Below are 11,259 nucleotides of genomic sequence, written 5' to 3'. Positions count from 1 at the left end.
GAGAGAGAGAGAGAGAGAGATTAATGATGAGAGAGAATCCTGGACCAGCTGCCTCCTGCACGCCCCCTACTGGGGGTGAAGCCCACAACCCGGGCCTGTGCCCTGACCAGGAATCAAACCATGACCTCCTGGTCCATAGGTCAACGCTCAACCCCTGAGCCGCGCCGGCCGGCATTAGTGACTATTTGACCACAAAGTCACCGTCAGAGAGAAGGACGAGGAGTGTCCTTTCCCTCACGCGTAGTCTCTCCTCCCTTTGTCCCCACAGGCGCCCCGTCGCCCCCCGCGGACGTGGACGGCCCCTCCGGTAAGGTGTCCTGCTGTCACTTTTCTTAAGTTAAACACGATCCACCCTCCCTCTTTCTGTTTGGCAAATGGGTATATGTACCAAGTATTTTTAGAGAGAACATTTATTGGGTAAACACGGAGGTAGAAGTGATTCCGAGGAGAAATGGGCTTAGCAAACAAGTTACGGAGGCAAAGGAGGGGACCTCGGAGTTTGGGGGACGAGGAAGCTGTGGGTAAGGTGCCTGGGGGGGAGCGGGGGGAGGGGAGAGGCGTGGCCCTGCTCCGGGCGGGAGGGCACTGGGTCCCGGTCCTGAGGGCTTTAAGGGGGGGAGGGTAGGGAGGCCCCAGGGGAAGATCTCAATGGAACATTCCACAGCTTTCCAGGTGTGGCCTCTCAGGGTCCGGGTCCCCCTGATTGATTGGTGGCCGGGCAGGGGTCATTATTCCATGCAGCTGGCCCTGACCTCCGCCGTGGCTGGTTTTGTGGCCCATCTGGGCCTGGAGCTGAACTACGGAAGGTCCCGCTTCCTCTGAGCCCCAGTGGCCTTGGGGGACGTTCGGGGAGGAACTGGATTACCTGGCGTCGGGGCAGGAACTTGGGGCGGCTTGCTCCCAGCCGGGGATCCTCACAGGGGTCGTGGTTCCTGTGCCAGGATCGCCCCATGGCAGAGCTGACTGGCAGCCACAGCGGAGCATCCGTAAGCGTGGCCACACTGTACAGAGTATTTGCCAACAGTGCAGCCACTGTGAGCGGAGGCCAGCACCTTCCCACAGCCACGCACCTTCCCACGGCCATGCACCCTTCCCCGCACCTTCCCACGGCCACGCACCTTCCCACAGCCACGCACCCTCCCACGGCCAGCACCCTTCCACGCACCTTCCCACGGCCACGCACCTTCCCACGGCCATGCACCCTTCCACTCACCTTCCCACGGCCACGCACCTTCCCACAGCCAGCACCCTTCCACACACCTTCCCACAGCCACGCACCTTCCTACGGCCAGCACCCTTCCACACACCTTCCCACAGTCAGCACCCTTCCCACGGCCAGCACCCTTCCACGCACCTTCCCACGGCCACGCACCTTCCCACGGCCAGCAGTCTCTGCTCGCCCGGTCACCCTCACGGTCACGGTCACGGTCACGCAGCCTTAAGCAGCTGTGCCAGGGCGGCGGCGGCGGGAGGGCTGGGCCCACACCCACCTCGGCGGTGGTGCCTGACTGCGGCCACCCCAAGGCGCACTGGACTCTGGTGCCTGGAGGAGGGGGGCGGCCAGCTTCTGCCCGTCACTCCCCGGTTCTGCCAGCTGCGGGCATTTGAGTTTGGCTCTTTGTTTGCAGAGACAACACCCGCCTCCGGCGAGGAGCCCCTGCCCCCAGGTACGCGGCCCCTCTGCTCCCTGCGCCTCCAGGGGCTGGGGGGGGGGCGCTTCTGAGAACCCCAGCCCAGCAAGCTCCCAACAGAGCCAACACCCCCCTTTCCCGGGCGGAGCAGGGGGCCGGGCAGGTTCCAGGGTGACCGCCCACCAGGGTGACCGTTGTGAACAGGCGGCTGGGGGACGGGACTCGCATGGACCCGGCGGGCGTGGGCCCGGGGGAGGCTGAGCGGTGACCGCCCAGCGAGGCTCCTTGCCCCGGGGTGGCCGGGCACTTGGGGCCTCAGGTGGCCCCGGGTTCCGCATTGCTCGCCGGCTGCCGGGGGGGGGGGGGGGCGGGGGGGGGCGTCCACTGAGGGTTTGCTTTTTGTGAAAGAGCCCGGGGGGGGGGGGGGGGGGCCCGCATCACCGGCTGGGAACGGGAGTTCCCATTGTAACCGGCGAGGGCCCGGCGCCCTGCCCGCGGCTGACCGGCCCCCTCGCCCGCAGACCGGGCCCTGCGCCTGGCGGGCGGGCGCAGCCGCTGCGAGGGCCGCGTGGAGGTCTGGCACCGGGGCGCGTGGGGCACCGTGTGCGACGACGGCTGGAGCCTCCGCAACGCCCGCGTCGTGTGCCGCCTCCTGGGCTGCGGCCGCGCGCTCAGCGCCCCCGGACGCGCCCGCTTCGGCCCGGGCGCGGGGCCCATCCTGCTGGACCAGGTGCGCTGCGCGGGCGCCGAGGACGCGCTGGGGAGCTGCGCGCACGCCGGCTGGGCCCGCACCACTGCCGGCACCGCGAGGACGCGGGCGTGGTCTGCGCAGGTACCGCGCGGCCCGCCCCCCTCTCCGCCCCCCTCTCCCCTCCCCAGGCTCGGCCCCCCTCCCCTCTCCAAGCGCCCCAACCTCAGGACGCACCGCCCAGGGGCTAGCGGGCTGCCCGCGCCAGATTCTAGGAGAGGAGGCCACAGCTGGTAAATGCCTTCACCTACAGCTCAGGGCTCTTTGAAAATATGTTGTTATTCATTCCAGAGAGGGCGGCGGGGGGGAACGTCCATGACGGCAGGGAATCACGGATGGGCTGCCTCCTGCACGCCCCCCACTGGGGATGGAGCCACAACCGAACCTTGACCTCCTGGTTCACAGGTCGATGCTCAGGGCCTGCGCCCCGCTGCGGGTGGCCTTGGGGTCCATCACCCACTTCTGTCCAAGTGCAATGCAGAGCAGCGTTTGTTCCGAGACAGAGCTACGAGCCCATGGGCCGGAGGGGGAAGGGGCGCCATAATAAATGATGAAGGCCTGGCCGGCCGGGGGCGGACGACAGTTTATCCAAGTGCCTCTCCTGACCTCAAGGGGGTCCAGGGCGCAGCCCGGCTGCCCTTCGTCCCGGGCCCGCCCTCTGAAGCCGGGCCCACAGTGTCCCCAGTTCCTCTCGAGTCCTCGTCCTCCTGTGCCTTTCCCGAAATGTTCTGTTTCCCCCCAACATCCGCCGTGGGTCCTGACCCCCCTCTGTGGAGCCGCCTCCTGTGTTTGCCCGGGGTTTGCCCGCGTGAGTCCCGGGTCCCGGGTCCCGGGTTCCAAGGTTCGGTGCACGAGCCTGAGTTCACCGTGTGGGTCCCATTCCGGTGTTTCCCAGGGAAACAGGCGGAGAAAGTGCCGCCATTGCCTTCGCCTTGGCGTGGGCCAGTGATGGCGAACCCGTGACACGCGTGTCAGCACGGACACGCGTAGCCATTTCTGATGACACGTGGCTGCTGAGGCGGCCGCATGCCGAGGATGAAACATTTGCGAAATAATGTTTTTTCCTCAAAGTGACACACTACCCGAGTGATGCTCGGTTTTTTGGCGAAGTCTGACACACCGAGCTCAAAAGGGTGCCCATCGCTGGCGTAGGTGTTGCTCTGGTTTTGCATAGAAACGGGGCCCAGCCGAAACCGGTTTGGCTCAGTGGATGGAGCGTCGGCCTGCGGACTCAAGGGTCCCGGGTTCGATTCCGGTCAAGGGCATGTACCTTGGTTGCGGGCACATCCCCAGTGGGGGGTGTGCAGGAGGCAGCTAATCGATGTTTCTCTCTCATCAATGTTTCTGACTCTCTATCCCTCTCCCTTCCTCTCTGTAAAAAATCAATAAAATATATTTAAAAAAAAAAAAAAAAACAGGCCCAAATAAAACAGCTGCCAGAGCCCTGGCCTTGGCGGCCTGGGCCGAGGGCTCCATCTTCAGATCCTTCCTCACCTGTTTCGTGTGTCTCTCTCGGCCCCAGCTACCCCCTTCCCCCTAACTCCCCCCCCCGCCCCCCCCGCCGGGGCCACTGTAAATGACCCTCCCTTTTCCACTCTTGGATTTACCCCGAGAGGTTGCCTTCTCATCAGGACTGGGGGCTGGGGCCAAGGGTGTCCAAGGAGGTTGAGGGAGTCTGGCCACACTCCTGCCCGGCCCTGGCCCCAGGCACTGGCCCCCACTTCCTGCTCCCCGCCTGAGTACGGGGGCGGGGGGGGGGTAGAGAAAGGGACGCCCAGCGTTCAGATGGGACTGTTTCTCAGCGGCAAATCCCCGCGTTTGCTAAGCTCTTGCTCCAACAAACCCTCGTGTCGCCGGCACGTGTCCTCGACAGTGCTCCTCGAGAGCGGGCACCCTCCCCTCGGCTCCCCTCCCTGGGCATCGCCCGGAGCGCCCATGCCCTTGGACCTGCCCTAGCGGCTAAGTCCAGCGCCCGTTCCCGCATCTCACTGCTGCCTCGCCATCGCCCTCTGGAGTTTCTGCGCAGCTGACCTGCCTCTCCTCGTTCTCCCTCCAGGTGGAGTCCCCGCTGCTGCGCCCAGGGACCACGGTAACTTCCCTGCTCTCCCGGGTCCGAGGCTGGGGGTGCGGGGGTGCAGCCTCTGGGTCTCACTGAGGCCTCACGTGTCCCTCCACTCGCTGGGCGTCGGAGGCCGGGGAGGAAGCCCTTGGCACCTGCCCACCCTCGGGGGCCGCTCTCTCCAGCCGACAGAGGCTCGCTCAGGCTCACGTGTGTCATGGGGAACGAGCTGTCCCCCAGCTCCTTACGAGGCCCTGACTCCCGCCCACGGGGCGCGTGCTGTGGGCTGGCTTCCCCATGATGTGACTTGGAAAGGGGGGAGATAGATAAAGTCCGTGAAAGTCAAGTCAAAAGTGGGGGGTGATGAGAGCTGAGCCAGCCCAGGGCACGGTGGGTACTTTGCCTACAGCCCTGGCCTCGCCGCCCAAGGGACCGGGTTCCCTGTGTGAGCTCCCCGCGCCCCCGCCCCCCCCCCCCCCCCGTTCCCCCGCAGCCCAGCTGTCCTGCTGGCCTCACCTCTTCCGGGTCACCGTGGACCGCGGCTACCTCCGGAGGCTGGGCTACTCCTCCTGGAACGTCTACCTGAACGACGAGCTGTGTCGCCCCCAAGTCGAGGGGCGCTTCCTCATCTTCAGCATCCCCTACGGCCACTGCGGCACCTTGCGGCAGGTGAGCCTCTGCTGGAGGCCGCAGAGGGAGGCTGGGGAAAGTTGGCGCCTATTGCACACCTGGTGGGGACAGAGGGAAGGCGCGGGCGTGGCTTTATTCCCGAGTTCGGTGAGACCCGGAATGGCTCCCTCACTTGGCTGAGACTTCCCTTCCCCTGGGGCTGGGGGTCCAGACTGAACTTGGAACAGACAGTATCAGGTGCCGAGCGCTGGTGGGTGGGTGGGTTGATAAATGGGGGGTGGATGGATGGGGGAGTCGGAGGTGGATGGATGGGTGGGTGGGGGGGGGGTGGATGGAGGGTAAGTGGGTGGGTTGATAAATGGGGGGTGGATGGATGGGGGAGTCGGGGGTGGATGGATGGGTTGATGGATGGGTGGGTGGGTGGGGGGTGGATGGAGGGTGGGTGGGTGGGGAGATGGATGGGGGAGTCAGGGGGTGAATGGATGGGTGGGTGGGTGGTTGGGTGGGTGGATGGGGGGTGGATGGAGGGTGGGGGTGGGGATATGGATGGGGGGTGAATGGGGGGTGGATGGATGGGGGAGTCGGGGGGTGAATGGATGGGTGGGTGGGTGGATGGGGGGTGAGTGGGGGGTGGATGGATGGATGGGAGCTATTCCTTTAGCTCCAAAGCCAAAGTATTTTTACAACATGCTTCTTTTTTCAGTACTAGAGGCTGGGTGCACAAATTCATGCACGGGTGGGGTCCCTCGGCCTGGCCGGCGATCGCTGTCTCACCCAGTCCCAATCAGGGCCCATCGGGGCCGGCCGGCGGCGGGGAGGAAACGTGGGGGGTTGGCCGGCCGCGGGAGGTTGGATGTGGGAGCACACGGATCACCAGGGGAAGCTCCTGCATTGAGCATCTGCCTTCTGGTGGTCAGTGCACGTCACAGCTACCGGCCGGTCATCCGGTCATTTCCATCATTCAGTCGTAACAGTCACTTAGGCCTTTATGTGTATACAGATTAGTGCACACCTGCCCCATGCAAGCTATGGTGCTGGGCTCGGGGAGGCCCGGGGACCTGCCTGTCTGTCTGTCTGTCTGTCTGCTGTGTTTCTAACCCAGTAGCTGGCTCTGTTTTCCATTCTAGACAGTAACTACCTTGGACATGTACGTACAATGAAATGCATGTGTTTACTTCATTGTCCTTATCACCTGCTTATGTCACAAAACACTCACTGACATGAAGGAGACAAGACCCGAGACACAGCGTGTATAATCCCAGCCACGTTTCTCACACACGTCACGTGACGTGTCCCAAGCGAGATACCCAGGCTGGGCCTCCTCCTTCTCGCCCGCCCCCCCCCCCCCCCCCCAGGAACACCAAGGCTCCCTCAGCTTCTCCAACTCCATCCGTGGCCACCTCACCGTGCGGCACCGGGTGTCCGAGCTGAAGTTCACCTGCTCCGTGAGCGGCCTGTCGGCCGGTGAACGTGTTCCTGGGGCTGACGGCCCGAGGCGGGGCGCCGCCTACAAGGTGTCCGTAGCCTTCCTCCAGCTGCCCGTGGCCCCGCCGGCGGGGAGCGCGAGGCCGGAGGACGCCGGCCCGAGGGAGGAGGTGTTCCTGAAGGCGACACTCCACAGCCCCGACCCCAGCCTGAGGCTCTCCGTGGACACCTGTGTGGCTTCTCCAGACCCCCATGATTTTGCAACTGTCAAGTATGATCTGATCCAGCAAGGGTAAGGAGAGGGGCCTCTGGGGTGGACGGCTCAGTTCCCACGGCTCCTGGGGAGGGGGGCCTTCGGGTCAGAAACAACCCTCTGGGTAATGACTGGCAGCACGAGCTGTTCTGAAATGATAGACCCTTTTTAAAAATATATTTTTATTGATGTCAGAGAGGAAGGGAGAGGGAGAGAGAGAGAAACATCAATGAGAGAGAACCATTGGCCAGCTGCCTCCTGCACGCCCCCTGCTGGGGATGGAGCCCGCAACCCGGGCAAGTGCCCTAACTGGGAATTGAACCGGGACCTCCTGGTTCATAGGTTGATGCTCAACCACTGAGCCACGCCGGCCGGGCTGTAAACATTTTTTCATAGAACAAAGAAAGGGGTGGTGGGAAGAACTCCATTTGAATGCAGAGGTCGGGGTCCCAGCCTGACTGCGGGAGCTGGAATGACTCACCTGTGCTCTCCGTTAACCCTCCTGGTGCGGGCCCTTCCCACCAGGTGCATCTCAGACGACACCTTCGTCAGCCTCCCCTCTCACCAGAGGAACACGGCCCAGTTCAAGTTCAACGCCTTCAGCTTCCTCCCCGACTACGAGGTGGTCTACCTGCAGTGCGAGGTCGCCGTGTGCAAAGCGGGCGACCCCTCCTCCCGCTGCTCCCAGGGCTGTGCCGGGTGGGGCCGGAGCCGGAGGGGTGCGGGCCCTGTGGTGGCCACGGGGGAGCAGGCTGGGCATCTCCAGGTGCTGGGGCCACTGGAGATCCGCAGAGGAACTGATGGGGTCAAGGTCGGGGCGTGATTTCTCCAGCTTCCCCACAAACCTGTGAGCACCGAGCCGCAGCGTGCGTGCCCCCTCAGTAAAGCGATGCGTTTGGTAAATCAGGTGGTTGCGACTTCGAACTCTTTGCTCTCGAGCACTTGATCATTGTCTGAAACTGTTCAGCGCCGGGGCGATGGGTGTGAGCACAGCAGCTGTGGCCCGCGTGTCATCAGCCACCCTCACCTGTGAGCGTGCTCTCCTCGACCGCGCCCGGAGGCCCTGGCCTTGGCACCCAGCGGAAGCGCTTCACAGGCACCTCTAGGCCTGGCACGCAGTGGGCACGGGGGAGCTTCTCCTGGCCCTGACTGGGCATTGGGCCTGTGCCCTGTGCCATGTTCAGATCATGGAGGGGGTAACATCATAGACCCTAAAGCCTTCACTGCCCTTCTCTAAACACTAGAGCCTGTGGGGGTCCTAAGAATCAAGTTGGGGGACGGGAATGGCACCTGGGCCAACTTGGGGTCCAGCTGGGTCACTTGGATGCTGCCAGGGTGCTGACCATGAGGGAGAGGAGGGGTGACACAGGATGGGGGGAGGCAGGGTGGAGAAGAAAGTACAGGTTCAGCGTCCACGAATTTCTAGCTGGCCATGTTCAGAGAGCCTGAAGCAGGTGAATTCAAGTCCCTGGCCCTGTGTTTGGCAGATGAGAGAAAGGAATCCTGGTCTCCAAGGTGAGACTGGTGCTGTAGTGGGAGGTGTAGCACCTGTGACATCGGAAAGTCGTGCTTAAGAGGAGCGTGGGGCTGCCCTCTTCCATTCATTCATCAATCCATCCATCCATCCATCCATCCATCCATCCATCCATTCGTTCATCCATCCATCCATCCATCCATCCATCCATCCATCCATCCATCCATCCATCCATCCATCCATCCATCCACCCATCCATCCATCCATCCACCCATGCATCCATCCATCCATCCATCCATCCATCCATCCATCCATCCATCCATCCATCCATCCACCCATCCATCCACCCATCCATCCATCCTTCCATCCATGCATCCATCCATCCATCCATCCATCCATCCATCCATTCGTTCATCCATCCATCCATCCATCCATCCATCCATCCATCCATCCGTTCATCCATCCATCCATCCATCCATCCATCCATCCATCCACCCATGCTTCTATCCATCCATCCATCCATCCATCCACCCATTCTACTCTCACTCTCCTTACAGGCTAGTTGCCAAGTTGCAAAGTGGGTAATACGCAATTTTAAGAACATTTGCAACTAACATCAACAAGCATCCCTGAGGCGGAGAGGGTTGTTTCAATACTGCATTTATTCAAAAGCACATAAATACGTTACACAGTACATAATATACAGACTACAAACTTGACTTGAATAACAAAACATTCTACTAAGAAAGAAAGATTGCTCCCGAAGGATCCGTGCCCACCCGAGTCAGAGGCCCTCGTTCACGTCACAGAAGCATGGCGGCAGGGAGTCGAAGTCGGTAAACAAGGGGCACTCCTCGCAGAACTGGAGGTTGGGGTAGCAGCCGGCGGTGATGGACGGGGCCGCGGTGATCTTGTCCTGAGTGACCATGGATGGATGATTTTTTAAGGCCAAACAAAAAGGCGGTTTTGAAGTCCTTAAGGAAAGACAGACACAGGAGGGGTTAGAAACCTCTCGGCCCGTCCGTGGCCACGTCGGAACGGAGGTCTGGGGGGCCCAGCTGCGAGGAAAGCTCTGCCCTGGCCCAGGCTCCCGTGCCACGTGCTCTCCAAGACGCCAGCAACGCCAGCTCAGATCCAGCACGGGGAGCGGGGCTGCCCGTGCGGTGCCCCGGGCGCTAACACCCCAAGTGCGGAGCCCGGGTGGGACAGGCGCCCGTCAGCTGCCGGGTTCTGGAATTGACCGAGTGCACGGCCTCCCTCCCTAGAACGGAGCGCCCCGGCTTCGGACAGCGAACCTCCCACATTTGAAGGGTCCTCTCCCCACAACTGAATGACCTGTCTGAGCTCCCCTCCCTCTTCTGTCCCCTGGATCTTCGACAGCTCCGCTCCCCACTCCTCCAGGCACCTCCCTGTCCCAAGGCCACGGCAATGGAGGAGGGAACCCCGGGAGCTCTGGGCTCGGGCAGGGGAGACCAACCGAGCCCGGCCTCTGGGGGAACTGAGGCAGAGGCGCGCGCCTGCCCCGCGGTCGTCCATCTGCAGCGCCCGGGACACAGGCAGGGCCGGCCAGTGAGTCCCCGCGGAGGGGCAGCTCCCCGAGGCCCCGGGCAGCAGACACCGCTGACCCTAGCCGCCGCCGGGAACCTCCCTGTGAGCTCGCAGCCCGGCCCCGCGGGGAAGCGGCCAGGATTCCGTGCTCACCTGCCTCTGCCTTCTCCCAGCTGCCCCGTGCCTGACCCCCAGGGGGCGGCCCAGGGCAGGGCGGCCCGGCTCCGGCTCGGCCCAGGTGCCCGTGCGAGAGAGGGCGGGCACTCTTACCACGTCACTTACTTCAATGCCTTGGCCACTTTGAAGTAGAGACAGCTGGTGACACATATCAGAGCCAGCAGGGCCACCAGGATCCCGGCACCAATGCTCATCATGACGATGGAGTTGATCTGAGAAGTTTTACCTGCAGGAGACGTGCAGGTGGGCAGTGAACAGGGCTCCCCTCCGCACATAGCCGGCAGCAGCCTCTGTGTGCTCCTCCCGGGAAGGAAGAATGAACCCCCAAACCACAGAGCCTTCTGCGGGGAAAACATGGCTGAGTGGGCCCAGGGAGGCCTAGGAGACTCACGTGCAACACCCAGAGAAAAGGAAGGGAGGGAGGAAAAGGAGGGAGGGAGGAAGGGAGGGAGGAAGGAAGGAAAGAAGGAAGGAGGGAAGAGCTTGCCCTCCTCTCGCAGGAGGAACCGAAGCTAACAGAGGAACAAACGTGAGCAGATGCTTTTCTCCCAACACCTGGGCCCCTAAAACACGTCCACAGTCAGTAACGAGCCGCTCACTGTACGTGAGATGTAACCGTCTCCGGTGGGAAGGACTCGGAGAATCACTTTTTCAAACTGTCATGTCCGACAAGACGGAGACCACACACTCCCTTCTGTGATCCGGGTTTTAGGAAAGAGGTTTTCCCTTCTCCCCCCGACACCTGCCTGTCCCTCCCAGGGCCGCCAGCTCGTCCGGGATGAGCGCCGGGCTGCCTCGGGCTCCCCGAGCCCCGGTCCAGGTGAGCGGGAGAGAACAGCCACCCCGCGGAGCATACGTACCGTCCTGGTCGGCCCTGCAGGGCGGGTGCCAACAGAAAAGACAGCACACAGTCAAAACGAACTTCAGGGCCCAGCACATCTTATCAGGAATTCCTCACGCCTTTCCGCCGAGAAAGAAACTCGTGTCCTCGGGGGAGCGGCTAAGGTGTCCGCTTGGAGAGCTCGCGGCCCCACCGGAGCAGCAGAATGGACAGCCGCTGTCCAGATGGCCCTCGATGCTCATTGGGCCGAGGCTGTGTGACCTCAACACTGGGAGGCAGCCTCGCCCGCAGTTCCGAATTCCGCTGAGCTCGGGTGTGTGTGAGCACCCCTGGGGACCTGATCGCCCAACCACCACCGTGGGCCATTCCATCCCCCCTTCCCGGGCTCTGCGTCCCTCGGGGAGCCTCTTAAGGTTTGACTGTTGGTCCAAAGCAAATTTACGTTCAGAATGAAGCACGAGGACAGAACTGTG

At 62.7% G+C, this 11,259-nt stretch overlaps 1 protein-coding gene and 1 long non-coding RNA gene across 2 annotated transcripts; one reads left to right on the top strand and one right to left on the bottom strand.

Moving 5' to 3' along the window:
- The first annotated feature begins 271 nt into the window (after positions 1 to 271).
- LOC129152046 (uncharacterized) lies at positions 272 to 4,460 on the top strand. Its single transcript, XR_008558774.1, has 3 exons — positions 272 to 307; positions 1,629 to 1,667; positions 4,436 to 4,460. It is a non-coding gene; the product is annotated as an uncharacterized LOC129152046 (long non-coding RNA).
- Positions 4,461 to 8,863: 4,403 nt separating this feature from the next.
- LOC103299336 (protein FAM24B-like) lies at positions 8,864 to 11,016 on the bottom strand. Its single transcript, XM_028132058.2, has 3 exons — positions 10,806 to 11,016; positions 10,051 to 10,171; positions 8,864 to 9,194 (listed from the first exon to the last, which is right to left on the bottom strand). The coding sequence occupies exons 1-3, from the start codon at positions 10,882 to 10,884 to the stop codon at positions 9,005 to 9,007; spliced, it is 390 nt and encodes a 129-aa protein (XP_027987859.1). The 5' UTR covers positions 10,885 to 11,016; the 3' UTR covers positions 8,864 to 9,004.
- Positions 11,017 to 11,259: the final 243 nt, after the last annotated feature.

Source organism: Eptesicus fuscus, chromosome 17, assembly GCF_027574615.1.
Source record: "Eptesicus fuscus isolate TK198812 chromosome 17, DD_ASM_mEF_20220401, whole genome shotgun sequence".
NCBI classification, from domain to species: Eukaryota; Metazoa; Chordata; class Mammalia; order Chiroptera; family Vespertilionidae; genus Eptesicus; species Eptesicus fuscus.
Note: the sequence above shows the minus strand (reverse complement) of the source record. Positions and strands in the feature narration are given on the sequence as shown.

Bases quoted from the DNA above. Each gene is read 5' to 3' on its own strand.
- LOC103299336 (XM_028132058.2), bottom strand. From the start codon at position 10,884: ATGTGCTGGGCCCTGAAGTTCGTTTTGACTGTGTGCTGTCTTTTCTGT. The intron at 10,172-10,805 runs GTACGTATGCTC...CGTCTCCTGCAG, and splicing joins CTGCAGGGCCGACCAGGACG to GTAAAACTTCTCAGATCAAC. The intron at 9,195-10,050 runs GTAAGTGACGTG...TCTTTCCTTAAG, and splicing joins AAAGTGGCCAAGGCATTGAA to GACTTCAAAACCGCCTTTTT.